Source organism: Meleagris gallopavo, chromosome 1 (genome assembly GCF_000146605.3).
Source record: "Meleagris gallopavo isolate NT-WF06-2002-E0010 breed Aviagen turkey brand Nicholas breeding stock chromosome 1, Turkey_5.1, whole genome shotgun sequence".
In the NCBI taxonomy this organism is placed as follows: Eukaryota; Metazoa; Chordata; class Aves; order Galliformes; family Phasianidae; genus Meleagris; species Meleagris gallopavo.
Genome location: NC_015011.2, coordinates 81,164,510 through 81,180,611, shown reverse-complemented (window position 1 = coordinate 81,180,611; position 16,102 = coordinate 81,164,510). Strand labels below are relative to the sequence as shown.

The window sequence follows — 16,102 nt, the reverse complement described above, 5'->3', positions numbered from 1 at the left end:
GGCGGCGCGGTACGGGGCACGGGCCCGTCCTGCCGGTTGTGGGCTGCGGGCGGTGGTGTGGTCCTGAGGGCTTTCGCCTTCATCTCTCTCCCTTTCGTTCTTTATCGTTTTCACTGTACGCTGACTAACACCAGCGGGTTGCCCCTATGGCTGTTGCGAACTGTTTGGTTTCTTGTCTCCTTCCAGGCTGCTGCTTGTGCGCCGATGGCGTTGCGGGAGCGGTATGAATGGAGCGGTAAGGGCCAGCGGGCAGTTGGCGGTGTGTGCTTCTGGCTTACTGCAGGACCACGGTAGCGCAGTGTCTCTGAAGTCACCTGGAACTACTGCAACTGTGTGTGCTGCTGGACCTGAGGAGCAGTAAGGTAAGAAGGCTTGACCAGCATGGCTTCCTAATCCTGTATTGCCTAGAGTATCAAAAAGAGGAGTGTGTTTGAAAGTGTTGCTGGCCACATCCCCACACTTAATTTTTCAGGTCTTCTGTCGGTTTTCCCTCATAGCAGCCTAATTGCAAGTGTGTTTTCTGAGAAAATGCTGGAACTCATTAGGTTATGCTTGCAGCCTTGATATTTTGTGATGCTGGGTAGGAGTTTCCTACATGTGATGGCCTGCTGGCTCATGGGAGCAATTCCTGTAACTGGGGAAAAACTTCTGTATTCCCTTCTGCAGTGGAACAGTGATTTCATAAAATGCTTATCCGCACCCTAGTCCTGTGCTTGGTTGCTTACCAGAGCACTTGCTTTTGTGCTATTCTGTGGGTTTTTTTTCCATTTTCAGCTCTACTGACCTGCCCTTTTTCCACCTTATAGGAAGTGTGTGCATCTTTGTATTCCTTCAAATGTTGCTGCTGGTTTGGTCTTCTCCTTTTATGTTTTGAAACTTTTACATGCCTCACTTCTTGTTCTAAGAAAAAGTGTAACTACAGTGTCCTGTGAAGCACTTATGCTTGAGTGTCTGTATGCCGCTGCCTTGTGTTGTTTATGTTCCCTGCCTAGTTTAGTCTCAGCCATAACCTGTTTGAAGTAGTTTGTGCTATTAGAATGAAATGTGTTGGTGGTGCACATATATATAGTATGAGCATTCCTTTTCAAAAACAATTAAGGTTCTTGCTGACAGCCTATAAAGAGAAAAGGTACTTCTGTTTAGCATTAATTTCTGTCTCTATAACTGTTGTCATCTTCAGTAGTGGTGGGTTTTTTTGGTTGGGTTTTTTTCTGTAAGTAGTCTCATGTAAAAGTATCTCCCACACTTCTTTTTTTGCACAACTTTCTGGTAACTATTTTCACTGAGTATGCTTACTACTCCCATTGAGTCCTGCCTGAGGCTGAGAGCTTGATTCTGTCTTGAGCAGAGGACAAGCTCCTTTAGATGGGTGAGCCTTTCCTGCTAGTGAAGATACTCTGCAAATGAGCAAAGCGGCCAAGTTTGTTGTCAGTGTCTGTGGCATGGAGAATTTCTAGTTCAGAATTGTCCTGAAGTGCTGTTGAGTTATTCATCTCTTCTGTAATTGTATTTTCTTTAAGTACTTTAAGTGCTAGACAGAAGCATTAAGGACTGTTGTTAATAAGGGTGTGTGCTCTTGTTCTGGCGCTGTCTTGTCTATTCTGCAAATCCATGTATGTTCTTCACAGAAGGAACCAACAGAAAGCCACCTGCTGATTTTTAGGGACTAGTAGCCACTTCAGCTGTTTCTGCCTATCTTTATAGCTATGCATTACATCATACATGTCCAACCTTTTGTCTTGCCTGGGCTGCATTCAGTAAGGAATTGTCTTGGGCTGCATATATGTAGATATCTCTGAAACTAATGCTTCCTATTTATTTCCGTGGGAACTACAACTGATACAAAGAATACAATAATACTACTCAATAGAGCGAATTCTCAGCTACGAAGCACTACTTTTCCCTACCATTCGCTGTGCATTTTTGCCAGTGATGAACAAGAGCCAGCATGCCTGCTTGTAGAAACCTGCACCGACGGAGATGATTCAGTGTCGTTGTTACACTGCTGAAATGCACCATCCACTGTCTCACTGTGCTTATGTGGTATGTTTGGTCTCTGCAAATGTTCTTCAAGCATTAGTGAAGGTCAGTAGTTGCCATTTTTTTCCTCGTGGAAGTATTCAATCCCATACTTGTGTTTTGTCTGCACTGCCATGTCAGGTACCATTTTGTCTGACTGCCCCTCTGCTACCATCTCACACAACATCAAAATGTGACTAAGTACTGTCAGGAAGGTTCAGCCTCTACTGCCATACCACCACCATCTGTCTCTGTTGCAGGCCAACATGATAAAATAGGCTGTGTTACTTCCAAAGCAGCACTAGTATGTAATATAGTTATATTAGTTATAGTATATAAGCAATAAAATTTTATTTTTTAATTAAAACATCAAAAAATGAGCAATAAAAACACAAAACTAGTGTGATATTTGACCATGGTTTGTGAAACTAACACAAAGTTCAGTGGCAGTGGCTGGAATTCTTAGTTCTCAAGGTCCTTGTCAGAGATTTTTTTTTTAAAGGAATTTTACTCTTTCTGTGCTTCATCGTCATTGTTGACAAATGTACATACTGCCAAAAAGCAATGAAATGAGTAAGGTGTGACTGTGAAGAGAGGGATGTTTTTCCTCTGGTAATGGAGGGCGTATATAAATCCAGTAGAGAGAGATGATCAGATTTTTGAGTTGAATACTTGAGTGCAACTCTGTACATTCAATTTGAAAATTTGCAGGTAAATGTATTTGTCACCTGAAAATAGTCATAAATGTATGAAGGAATTGATGTTTTTTGAAATCTTATTCTCAGATTTCTTTATCTAAATGGAAAGCATGACTGCATATTTTCTGTTCACAGAACTATTATGTTCAGTCAGTGTATCAAAGTGCATGACATCATTTGCCATCACTTAAGTCAGCACTGCACTGTGCCCTGTGCCAGTGCCCTGTGCCAGACAGTGCCAGTTGTACACTGCTGTGTGGTTGTTGTGAGCAATGGGTGTGCCCCCTAGGTCGGGCAGAGCTGCTGTCATGATGATGTGGGGCAAGAGATGGCTGCAGGGTGGTCTGGATTGCATACAGCCTGCAGGCTGAATGTGCTGGTGTTATGTGGTTGAACATCCGTGGGTGGCCATGGGCAATGAATGCTAGGCAGTGCTTGAATTTGCCTGCGTGTTCCTCTTCTGATCATCCAGCACCCTGTGTACTTTGAGCTAGGTCCTAGAATGTCAAGGGACAATGTAAGTACAAAACTCAAGATTGAACAGTACACAAAATATTTGCTTCTAAATCTTGTTGCTATGTCTTCTGGATAAATAAGCCCAGATATGATTTCTTCCTCCTGATATGATTGTATAGCTTATAAAGGTTCAGAGCTTGTGGGGGGTGCATTTTAATGTTGTAAGTGTTGTGGTGTTTCAAGTGGGTACTACTTGTTAGTTCAGAAAAACATCAGTTCTAATCTCAATCACTTCTAATAACTAGTTAAATAAGGCATACTGTCTGTAATAATCTCTCTTCCAATACAGAAATGAGGTATGGGAGGTGATATAAGTATACATAGTCTTTCACTCTAAACTCCATTAGCTGGTTTGAACCAGCAGGGAAAAGAAATAACAAGGGCATAGTTAGCAACAGATATTAATGTTTTTTAAACTCCCTGCTTAGTTTGCACCTTGTTCCACAGTTTAGAAACTTGTATTGGAACTTGAGCACTCATTATCTTTTTTTCTTGTGAATGTTGTATGTTTAGGCATTTGTTGTTCCCAATTCATTCATCTTCAAAGACTAAAAGATGTGCAGGGGAAGTAAGGTAAAATGAGCAGTAGAGTAGAACTGATTAGACTGTATGGTAGCTCATAACACCAGAACAGCTCTAGCTGCAGAAGTGACTTCAGTTGATACTTCATTTGGCAAGAGCATCAAGCTCTATTTATTGTAATCCATAAATTTGAGTACTGCAAACCCATGACAAACATTCCAAAGTCATCTGACATATTGCAGTATCTGCAAAATGTTGTGTATTAGCAATCAGTCATTACAAACACAGTATTATCCAAATGTAAGTTTATCAGTTTTCTCTTGTGCTACCTTTGCCTCTGAGTTTGTAATTTGATGTGGGCCTGCGAAGGAGGGCCTTAGCTGCCTCTTACAGGGAGCCAGAACAAGGTCCTCCTGGTGGTGCATGAAGGTATTTCAGTTTTGGAAGCTGTTGTCATTTAATGCCCATGAAACAGAGCATTCCCTTGGCAATATTTTAGTTCTTCAGAAATGCCTCTGCGTATGCTGTGGCATTATCTCAGAATTTATTGTAATTTCCATACTTGCCCTTTCTTGCTTCCTTTGTGTTCTGTCTCTAGTGCCTAGATACACTTCACAGTTTCCTAAAAGACATTCCAGTATTTTGCCATGGCTGCCCTTTGTGAACAGTCTGGAAAAGGCTTTGGCATATGTGTGGTTCTTACCTTTGCTGTAAACACAAGCTGTGAAAGCCATATGGAGTGGCAGGCTAAAAATAGCTTCTACCCATGCTAATCTCTTTAAGGAAAGGTAAATCTTCTGGCTGAGTGCTGTAGTTGGATTCTCTGCTTTCTGTGATTGCCTACAGTCAAGAACAGAAGTGCAAGTGAGCTGTGCCATCTGCTTTGGGGACAGAATTGCTATTGCTCTCTCGAGGTGATGTATAGAGGCTGGGATAAGAGCGATCCCTGTGCCTTGAATTCACATTTCCAGTGAGCATGGAGTAGCAGAGACTTAGCATTTCTGTACTTCTGGCATCTTGGAAAAGAAATAGACACACATCCTAAAGAAACTTTGCATTACGGGAATGATGTCTTGAGACTGACACTGCTAAGATAACTTTGTGTTTAGCATCAGAGGAGTTACTGACTTGGACCTTCTCTTTCATTTCAGCAGCAATGATGGATAACCGTTTTGCTACAGCACTGGTAATTGCGTGTGTTCTCAGCCTCATCTCCACCATATATATGGCAGCTTCCTTGGGCACTGATTTTTGGTATGAGTACCACACTCTGTCCCCTGCTGAGAACATTACCGAAGCTGGCAGGAGCATCTGGGAGGAATTTGTCAGTGAAGAAGCAGATGAGAAGACCTACACAGATGCACTCTTCCGGTGCAATGGCACAGTTGGGTTGTGGAGGAGGTGCATCACTGTACCCAAAAACTCTCACTGGTACAGCCCACCAGGTATCTCTGGACTAATTAACACTTCATAGCTTTGACAATGGTACTTTCCCAGGTACTTTCTTCACCTGGGAAGCTTATTTCTAACTTGTATGTTTGGTTTTTAATAATGGCAATATAAACTTGTAAAGAAGTGATATGAGAAATGATCTGTGCCTGTCAATGCTACAGAATCTAAATTTGGTATATTGTATTTGATCTAAATTTAGTTTGGTGTAACTTGGGTTGTTGTGTGTTTGTTTTTTTTGCATCTGCTGCAAAACAGGTGATACAGTTATTATGGCTCTGCCAATTATCTTCTGTCTAGGTGAGATCAAAAGGGGGGATCAAAACAACTACTCTGTCAAGGCAACACTTGCTCCTTTTAGATGGTTGTTTTCCTCACATGCCACAAATGCCCCACTGTGACATCAGCAGAATTTGGAGCTGTTGGATATAGAATGACATTTTGACAAATGTTGATTGCTATAAAGAAGTGTGGTGAAAATTCGGCATATATAATGCTATGCCTTGTTGTTCTAACTATATCCTTACTGTCAAGATAGCCTACAAAACTGTTCTGGGAACTATTTTTTTCTTAGTCTAAAATTTTACATGGGGGAGATTTCCAGCTTAAATGCTTAGGAGAATTGAATGGAGAAGGGGAGTTGGGGAAGAAAAACTAATGACAATTGTTTGTGTTGTTGATTTTGTGGGGTTTTTTTTGTTCCAGAAACTGATATGACTACAAACTGCATCAGTTTTTCCCTCTCTGATCAGTTTATGGAGAAGTACATAGAGCCTGGAAATCACAACAGTGGCACAGATTTGAATAGGACTTGTAAGTGTCTTTCACATCTTGCAGGTAAAAACAGTGGGATTTAAAAAAAAAAAAAGGTTTTCCCAAATGCAGTTGCTGATGATACAGCATCTGCATCTTGCTCTGCAGTTTGTTGGTGGTTTTTTTTTTTACAGTAGCATAAGTAGTAGGTTAAGTTAAAGGAAAGCTTAGGTGTCCTACAGGAATTTGGAAGTTTAAAGTTCTTTCTGCTTCAGAGCCTTTTGTCCTTTTTAGATACTCCAGTGAAGGAGTGTGGGTAGAAAGGAGCACAGCATGATGGAGAAGGTCAGTTCAATAAACCTGGTTTGTATGTTTCTTTAATGTGCAGATCTCTGGCGATTGCAGTTTCTCCTGCCATTTGTCAGCCTCGGTCTCATGTGCTTTGGAGCTCTGATTGGGCTCTGTGCATGTGCCTGTCGCAGCCTATACCCTGCCATTGCCACTGGAGTCCTCCATTTTCTTGCAGGTAGGTCCTCTGCCATCTGTCACTTATTCTCCCTCCTCTATAAGCTCTTAGTGATAGCCAGAGCGCTTCAGCAATGAACTAACTGCACTTTCTTCTTTTTTCTCCAGGACTTTGTACACTGGGCCTGGTTGGCTGCTATGTAGCTGGGATTGAGCTGCTTCATAAGAAGCTGCCCCTACCTGGTGATGTGAGGGGTGAATTTGGCTGGTCCTTCTGCCTAGCCTGTGTCTCAGCACCTTTGCAGTTTATGGCAGCTGCTCTTTTCATCTGGGCAGCTCGTACCAACAGAAAGGAATTCACTCTCTTGAAAGCGTACCGTGTAGCATAGTAAGTGCTGCTACCCAAGTATTAGGTTTCCATGTAACAGACTCCCCTCAATCCTTATTACTTTTATTGTTCTTTTAGACAGAAATTTGGCCTTGTACTGCTTTCTTCTTGCCAGTTGATACAGTGTAGCCTGCAGGCCCTGAAGACAAAGACCTTTGGGCTAAATGACCAAACTTTACCAGAAGTCTGCAGAACTTAGTTTCTATAAATGGTTTTTAATATATATATTTAAGTTTTCTTTAGTTGATTTTCTTTGAATATCCCCTTAGTTAATTGTGTATTTCTTCTTAATTTTATTACCCTGTCAGCCTGACAGAGGAAATAGGGAAGGCAGTGTGATGTGCAAGTGAGATAGGAAAAGATGCAGGTAGGCAAGAATGGGAACTGCAGAGTGCAAATTGTAAATAATCATGATTTGGGCGCTCTCATAGGCCATAGAGGAGACAAGAGACTTGGAAAAAGAGGAACCTGTCTTATGGAAATACTGTAGTTAAATCAGTGCTGTAGCTTAGCTTTGGGTCTTGCTAGATTATTATGGCTTTCTATGGCTTCCACCAAAACTGATGTAGGCAGAGAAGCTGGCCCTGGTAGTGCTTGCACAGCACACTTTGCTAAACAGACAATCTGTGCTGCTTTCTCTGTGGAAGAGAAGTTTCCTTATGTGGAACTCTGTGCTACAGTAGGTATGCTGCTTCCAGGTACCTGCACTACCTGTGGTCATGTGCTCTAATCTTGTGCTTTTGCTTGTTGTGAAATAAGGCTTTCCTATCTCCTGTTGTATCAAAGGCAAACATTTACAACCTTTTTCACTTTGAATTTGATTTAGTGCATGTGTGTATATGTACATAATATAAACTTTTGTAAAATCTTTTACTTTACCTATGTAGCACATAACAGGGTTTGTTGTTTTTTTTTTTTTTTAAAAAGGTGCTGCTCAATTCCCACTTTGTCCCAGATCTATTGGTTAAGTGAAATAAAACAGTCCTCAGAAACTTCTGATGTTGTGTGGATTTGTTGGGATAGGGAAGGAGTGTGCTAGAATGACTGGGGGGGAGGGGCGGAACTATGCATCTCTCAGTAGTCAGGGAAATATCACCAAAAACAAATACATTTTGTTAGATTTCTTATTAAATTCTTGAACCCTTTCATCTGGCATGTGGATGGCGTAACTTTTCTTAGACTGTCAGCTGAAGTGTGGGACTTGCATAACTACTCCCTGGAAGCAGTTGCTGTGTGGTTGCTGTTATTTTTCTTAGTCTGACAGCTGTAGTGCAGGACTTCTATGCCGTGTTGCTGCTTAAGTCATCAGAACTGCTGGGTCATCATTCCTTTCATAGGTAGGCTACCAGCACTACCACCTTTATTTCTGTTATTTTTCTTAGTCATCTGAACTGCTGTTACTTCTGTTGCTTTCGTAGTTTTTATGTGCTGGACTGTTATTCCTGCTCTCTGGAGGGTATTTCCATGTTATTTCTGTGATTTATTTTTGTGTGTTTGGTTTTTGTATGTTTTCTGATCTGCTGGACTTCCATTTCTTTTGTCTGGATCCGTCTTCCTTTATTTCCATCTGTATCCTGCTGTCCATTAGATCAGCATGGCCAGAAAGGCAAGGGAGGTGATCCTGCTTTTCTTCTCCGTGCTGGTGAGACCTAACCTGGTATACTGCATCCAGCTGTGGTTTGCTCAGTACAGGCGAGATGTAGACCTGTTGGACAGTGTCCAGAGTAGGGCTGCAGAAATCATCTCAGAATGGAACTCTGTTGCTGTGAGAATAGGCTGGGTGAGCTGTTGCTCTTCACTCTGGAAAGGGGGGGGAGAAGGCTGTGAGGGACTTGGTAGCGGCCTTTCTGTATCTGAAGTGGAGCCACAGGAAAGAAGGGGACAGACTTGTTATCAGGATCTGCCGTGATAGGACGAGGGGAAATGGCTTTAAGCTTCAAGAGGGTTCTTTTAGGTTAGATATAAGGAAGAAGTCTTTTATAGTGAGGGTGGCGAAAACTTGGACGGTTTGCTCATGGATGGGGCATCCCTGGAGACCTTCAGGGCGAGGCTGGATCAGGCCTTGTTAAATGTGATCCAGCCATGATGTCCCTGTTCATTGCAGTGGACTTGGTCTGGATGGCTTTCCAAGCTCCCTTCCAACTCTACAGATTCTATGATTGTATGCTTACTATTAAGCATACATTATTTTCATGTTTTCATTTCCATTATTTTCTGACTTTTTTTAGCTAAAGCACTGGAATACCGCTGGTTCACTCAGTAGCTTATTTCTTTGTTATTTCACTTCAATTATTACAATTATTTTTTTACTTGCTCATCTAAAGCATCTGACTCTCACTGGTTTACTGTTCCTTATGTTAGTTAGTTATTTTTGTTTTCTTCCTTTGTCAAGGGGCGTATTAGGTTAACGCTGAATGCGTCAGGTTATTTCTGTTATTCCCATTATTTCCATTATTTTCTTACTTTGTCAATTGATTTGCTGTACTGTTGTTAGCTCACCCTGGAGCTTATGTTGGACATGTCCATTATGCCCATTGCATGTCTTTGTTCTCTTACTTGGTCAGCTGACACATCAGGCTGAGGCTGGATCACTCGGGAATTCCATTATTTCTGTTATTTCCATTATTTTTTAGTGTAAGCTTTGTGCGTGCTGCCTTTCTGGTATCCTGGCAATCTGTGATTAAATGCTGTTTCAGCCTTAAATCTTTTAGGGGATATGACTCCATTGCTCTGACAGTTGCTCTAGTAAGACAGTGTCCACCAAACCCTGACAGTTTCTGGAGGACGTGAGTCTCTTCTCTGAGCTAGCTTGTCCTATAGCATTTCTCCCTTTCTGCACTTCTCAACCTTCTCTTTTTGGAGATACCACCATGAAGTTAAGACCCCAGAGCACTGTAGCAGTGAAGCCGTAGATGCTGCACGCCTGGCACTCACATTTTTACAATAGACACTGTAAAAGTTTCTTTTGGGTCTCAGTTGTAACCTGGAAACAATAATAAATGCTCTGTCTTCATCTAAATCTGACAAGGTTGTATTGTCAGTAAATCATGAGCAGTCCTTTCATTCAAGAAACATATTAGACAACAATGTTTACTATGTTGCTATATTAACTCTATTGCTTAACTTCCCAGCTCTATGCCAACTCTATGGCAGTCCTAGAAGTTATTATTTTCCCTCTTAATAGGTAATATGGAGCTTGTTTTACTCTATAGCTGGCTTTATCTTCTAACTGCCACTACAGAAACTATTGCTCTCTGTCTTTGAGTCTCTTCTGTCATGCTCCTGTACACCAATATTTTGGAGGGACAGAATCGCTAATTCACATTGCATTGAAGAAACCTCAGTGTTGCAGAGGCTTCACCTTGCCATTGGTGCTGACACCCGCAGAAATGGCTGGGTATTTCATCTGAAGAACAGCCTGTGTGGGATAAAGGACAGCCTTGCTTCTACAAGAAAATACATCACAAAAATTATCAGGTGAAAATCATTAAGTATTGTGTAATCCTTGTAGTTTTTTCTTCCCTTTGTCTGAAGACTTTCTCTAATAATTGTTTTCAGTAACAGGAAGCTCAAGAGCATGAAATAGTTTCATCCCTGCACCCAAGAAGAAATGGAGGGCCAGCTGCTTTGATGGTGCAAATCAATGGGATTTCTATTTTTTTTCCTGCAGAGCTATTTCACCTGAATAGCCTTCAGATTGTGTAGACTAATTAACCCAAGTGAGTCAACTGAGACTCATAGTGAATTTATTCTATATGCAGTTGTGGAGAAGTGGTGACCTGTCTGTATAGCTCAGTTTGTTTAGATGATACCCAATACCCTTATGTGCTACCTTCTATTACTAGCAAGGTTCCAGCAGAGTAACATACAAAATACACATGAAGGAAGTGAAATTTGCTTTCCCTAAGCAATTATAAAAGTGTCCTAATGATCCCAGTGTGCTTACCATAGCATAGTGAGACCATGATTAGCACTTAATTTGATACTCTTCATTTGTATGTTAATTAACTTTGGCAACAGCAATCAATAATTGCAGATAGATAACATTCAACCAATCTGCAATGTGAAGTAATCACAAGGAAACAATACTTTAATTCTTCTTCAGACATGGCAAATGCATTTGGCTATCAGAGGAGTCTGTATTTATTTTGTGTTTATTGCTGATCTGGGGAAAAACAATAATATTTCCAGAGGAGGGGAGTATGAAAAAGTGAAGAACAGAATGAAACTGCGATCTAAATGCTGTAATGCCTTTTTGATCAGGTTTGTAATTCAAGAAGTCTTTGAAATAAAGACATCTAATGTATATTTCAAACCTAAATGACTCAGATATATCCAAGCCATAGAGTAGATGATTCGAGCACTCAAACTGGCTTTGCAGATTGTGTACAGTGACGGACAGTCCATCAGAGTTAAGCAGCAGGTTACTATTTCTGTGTTCATTTTCCTGCCAGAGGCTCAGTGGAGCTCCCCTTCAGGTGTGCACAACTGTTTTCACAAGTGAATGTTGGCTACTACTTGTTCTGGTCCCTCATTTCCTTGTTTAGAAAGTCAATTTTTGTGTCGCACACTGGAGGTAGAGTGCAAACCAAACAACAGACCATGTAGACAAGGAGCCTATAAGATACCAGGATGAGATACAACATTCAATCTGTATTTTACTCAGTCCTTTAGGCACTGTGCAGTTTCTAGTTCATCTCCTGGCTTAGGAACCCTGAGAATCCAGTAAGTAATCTGCCACACCGCTCCTTTGGTCCACACTGAAGATGGTGACCTCTCAGGTGTCTGCCATTGGAACTCGCTCTAATGGTTGCCTTGTTCAATCTGCCCCCACATGATTCTTTAAAGCTTCTCTCCTTATTTGCACTTCCTGTTTTGATGATCTGCATCCGTAAAGCCCCAGGAGCGGGGACACCAAACCTCTAACATCCTCCTTCCTTATTTAACTGTGAGGTTAAATATTAGCCAGCAGTAGCTCAACTAGGATTTCAAATTACCACTTCAGTCTAATTACTTGAGAGAATTCCCAAGGAAGGATAAGCTGCACGGCTACTCCTGGACACTGTGAGATTGCACATGACCATGTGGTTGGGTCCTCCCATGGCTTTCCTCCCTTTCCTGGTGCAAGGATATGGCCCATGGCAGAGGTAGTGGTGGGCCTTCAGGTGAGATTTCAGGCTCACAGTCACTGCAGGTTTGTACTCGCCTGTCTGAGTTCTGAGTGAAAAGCAGTTGCATGACTGGTGTAGTCCATGCCCTGCATTTCTGTTGCTGTGCCTATTTTTGCCTACCTCTGTTCTCTCATGTGCCCCGTGTCACAATAGGCACCCAGTATATAACTATGTCCTGAAAACTTGCCCAGTAAAGATTGCAGCTGCAGCCAGACTGTGCTCAGGAAAAAGGAAGCCCAAGTAAGCCACTTGCCACTGACCTTTGATTCAAATGCCAATGTTTAGCAAGCAAATATTTAGAAGCACACCATTAAGAAGGGAGGCACAGCTTTACCACAGTGAATGTCATCAAGGGGTGCCTCAGGAACAGGCTGACAGCTTTCTTTTTCTCTCCCTCTCCCAGTGGAGCAGCCTGTTGTAGCCACTGCCTCTGCAGTCAGGCTTCCTGCAGCAACTGGCATGAACTCAGTATATGTCAGCTCAGCCCTTAGGACCTGATCCTAACCACTGTCTGTGGTTGGGACCCACATACTGGGGAGCGTTCAGGAAATTAGTTGGTATTGGTTAGGTGCAGCAATAGTGGGTATTTTTGCCTCAGGAGTAGCTCAGAATTAGCTGTGTTGGTCAGTTTATAATTAGATATTTGTATCTAACAGGATTATTTTTCTTTTAGGTGTTTATATTATAGTTTTGTCTCTTCTTTTTTAAATATGAAAAATCTTTATGTAAACTATATATATACACTGAAAGAATGATCTATAAAAAGGGAGAATCCTTGTCAGGTGGATGCTGCAGCAGAAAAACCCAAGCCGCAGGCAGGGTAGTGGTAAGCTTCCCTTTTCCAAAGCCACTCAGAGGTTAACCAGGGTCTGTAAGAAAACAGCTTAGTGAAGGAACACAGCTTAGTGCTGGGGCTGCCCTGGGGATGCCAGCCCCTCCTGGAGCCGCTGGCACGCACACAGGGGCAGCCCTGGCCCTCAGCAGCACAGCAGGGAGCCCTTGGGAGGTCTGGGACTGAGGGAAGTCGCAGGAGGGAGTGTTTCTCTCTTGCAGGCGAAGACAGGCAGATGTATATGCATAAAAACCCTGGGAGAGGAGGGCTGTTGAACACACCCACACCTCCGTTTGCTTGGCAGCACTGGGCTGCTGAACGCCAGTACGGCATCATACCGGTACCGAGGAGCTCTGCTCATGGGCTGGCGGCTGCTGCTGCTGCTTCTGCCGCAGGCAGGTGAGTGCTGCATCCACACTCCATCCCTTCCCTCTCCTCCCCCCTCAATAACCCCTACCCTGGGCAGCTTCTCCCCTTGCTGCCAGCTTTGCCTACTTCACCCATAGTATTTGGCAGAGTAAAAAGCACTGCCATTTTTTTTTTCCCTCTTCAACTTTGTAGTGCGGGACTGTGTAAGCAAGCTGCCTGCCTGTTTTGTTTCCATGGTGGTTTCAGTAGCAAAAACACAGATCACTTTCTTCTGAGGATAGTTTTCTGCTACACAGTTGCTGGTGTTGGTGTTTCTTTGCAGAAGTGCCTTCTTTCTATACCAGTTTCTTCTGAGTGAGCCATCTTCATGGTTGGGTTGGAAGGGACTTCCAAGCCCACTCAGTTTCACTCCCATACTGTAAGCAGGGTTGCCACCTACCAGATCAGGCTCCCCAGGGCCTCATCCAACCTGGCCTTTTTTTCGTACAAAATTCAAAAAGAAAAAAATCCTTTAAGAAAAGCAATGAATGTCTGCTAACATAAAGATGTGACACACAATAGCAGCATGACAGTAAATTGTTTGAGGTTCTACCTGTGCTATCTGCTATCTCTGGGGTTCATGCCTGTAAGCAGACACAGTCAGAATTCACACAAAGGCCTCTATTTTAATTCTTCACAGGATTAGGTGCCTGGTGATCCTTTGCAAAGCAAGTACATCTCGAATGGAAGTGAGGTTGTTTACACATAGCTGTTAAAAAAAAACAAAACAAAATATTTTTCTTTACAGTATCTAATTGGTTACTGCATTTCAACTTCACTGGGAATGTGTATTATGGAGGGAAGACTACAGATTTGGGAAGGAATAGCTGCTGTCCCACTTTAATCTCGTCTCCTTAAAGATAGGTGTATTTTTTTAATATGCAGGTATGCCTTAAAGAACCAAGAAGTGATTTATAGGACACTTTCTCATCCATTCTTTTTGGTATCAACATATCATTGTATGTTTGCCATACTTGTGGCTAAATTGTTTCTTTCTCATTCATTTTTTGCATATCTGTGATCAACTGTTTATACTTTCTTGTGCTTGGCAAACTAGAATTTCCACCCTTTGAGATTGTTATGTCTACTTTCTTGTCCTTAGTGGGCTATATCTGTAGCACTGTTTTAAAATAAAATAAAACAAACAAACAACACTGCCTTAATCTACAACAAAGGCTGCTTGTCTCAAAAGGAAATAGCAGGTTTAAGTTGTCAGACCCACCTCCTCTCATCTCCTTGCAGGTATGCTCCCTGCTGAGGTTCCCCATTCATTGTATAGCTAATGATAGACCATACTCTAATGGGGGATGTGGCTGATTTCAAGCTGCTGGGAAGACTTGGGCTCTCTCACAGATTCCACACATTTGCTTAGCTGCCCAGTGTAGAAAATGCAGTTTTGGTTCTGCTCCAGTTATTAGCTGAACACTTGGATAGTGAAATGTGCTTTCTAAGGCCAACCATCTACCAGCTAGTGTATCTTGCTGCCTGCTCTACGCCCACCCAGATTTCAAATGATAAGACAGAAACATCAGATGCTGCCTGAATATCTCAATTATGTCAAACTCTCAAGGAGCAAAGCCTAAGGCCTTCTAGACTCAGTTCCCTCTGGGTCCTTTTCTCTGCTTTCATAACTGGCTCTGTGCTGTAATTACAGTTCCTTGATCCTCAGAGATATCCCCCCAGAAAAATGGTCTTTCTTCTGGGTGGGGCACAGTTACCTTACACCAGCCTCTGTTTCCAGGCTGAGTCCAGTGGTCCCGCCTTAAAAGGTCAGTAAAGATGTCTGAAAAAATAAACCAAGCTCCTTCTCAGGAAGAAGGTTGAACACCTACAAACACGTTTTCTGTTGGAACGTTTTTAGGTCTGCAGTCTGAAGCAGTAGAAGTGTGATTTTTGCTTAAAATCCAGAGCAGTTCAGCAGTTTTGGTGGCATTACCTATGGCAAACCTGCAGCTTGCTGCTGACTGCATCCACTGTTTGGACAAGGGAAACAGGTCACCACTTCGCTTTCAAACAACACGGGTTTAATGTGTTTTTAGCACAAAAACTGAACACTCAAGTAGTGTTCAGGTGAGGGGAGCCGTTACTTTTTCAGGAATGTGCATTTAATCCCTGAGGAGTGCACTGGAAACATAAGGAGGCTGTGTGAAGGCCTGAGATGGGGGCTTTGCTCCCTTCTGAGCTGGCTGCAGCCAGCTGCTGGGGTAAAATGATGACAGAAGCACCAGGGGCTGGGGTGCAAGCCCACCATTAGCAGAGAGGAGCAAATGGACAGATTGACAGTAATGAGGACAGACCCACATTGCCTTTGGAGGGGGTTTGGCTCAAGCCCAGAAAGTGAGCAGGAGTACAAGAGGGGAGAGGCCCAAGAGAGGGGATTAGATGACTAGGTTTTAAAAGGAAAGTAACACTTTTAATAATAGTATTGAGTCCCCGAGTGGTTTAGGGGATTAATTAACCCGTGTTTGCACAGTACTATAAAGAAGTCAAGCTCAGGGTCAAAGCACTGCTCTGTGGTGTGAGCTCCTTCAGGCCCCAAAATGCTGAGAGCCCCATCCTATGCTCAGGCCATCCAACAGCTGCGGGCAGTGGGGCTAATGCTGGGGAGCCTGGCAGCACCTCCAAGGGGTTTGGTACCAGCGGTAAGCAGCTCAGCCTTAATGGGGATGGTCTGTGGTGCATGTTAGTAGATCCCAAAGTACACTTGGTAGTTCATTGTGAGCCCAGGAGGGTAATCACTAATCACTGCTGTTTGTTGCCATTGTTACTGTGATAAGCATCAGAGTTCCTATCAAGCTTCAAAGTGATTTATGTGTTTGGGGCAGATACTCTTGGTTTCTATAACAGTTTCTGCAACTGAGTCGGTGGTTCTCTTTATTTA

General features: G+C 42.6%; 2 protein-coding genes across 3 annotated transcripts in view; both read left to right on the top strand.

Moving 5' to 3' along the window:
* The first annotated feature begins 167 nt into the window (after positions 1-167).
* CLDND1 (claudin domain containing 1) lies at positions 168-7,731 on the top strand. Of its 2 annotated transcripts, none has more exons than XM_010719495.3 (5): positions 168-362; positions 4,910-5,200; positions 5,910-6,017; positions 6,346-6,483; positions 6,591-7,731. In XM_010719495.3, exons 2-5 carry the CDS (start codon positions 4,912-4,914, stop codon positions 6,809-6,811), a joined length of 756 nt encoding a protein of 251 aa, XP_010717797.1. In that variant the 5' UTR covers positions 168-362; positions 4,910-4,911; the 3' UTR covers positions 6,812-7,731. The 2 variants fall into 2 exon arrangements, with proteins under 2 accessions (XP_010717797.1, XP_003202786.1); XM_003202738.4 differs by having other exon boundaries at positions 4,907-5,200.
* Positions 7,732-13,023: 5,292 nt separating this feature from the next.
* LOC100551192 (phospholipase A2-like) overlaps positions 13,024-16,102 on the top strand; it is a 10,869-nt gene continuing 7,790 nt past the window's right edge. The window contains exon 1 of the mRNA XM_003202741.4: positions 13,024-13,212. Coding sequence (XP_003202789.1) covers positions 13,173-13,212 — 40 coding nt within the window. The 5' untranslated portion in view covers positions 13,024-13,172. The remainder of the gene's footprint in view (positions 13,213-16,102) is intronic.

Bases quoted from the DNA above. Each gene is read 5' to 3' on its own strand.
- CLDND1 (XM_010719495.3), top strand. From the start codon at position 4,912: ATGATGGATAACCGTTTTGCTACAGCACTGGTAATTGCGTGTGTTCTC. The intron at 5,201-5,909 runs GTATCTCTGGAC...TTTTTGTTCCAG, and splicing joins TCACTGGTACAGCCCACCAG to AAACTGATATGACTACAAAC. The intron at 6,484-6,590 runs GTAGGTCCTCTG...TTTTTTCTCCAG, and splicing joins AGTCCTCCATTTTCTTGCAG to GACTTTGTACACTGGGCCTG.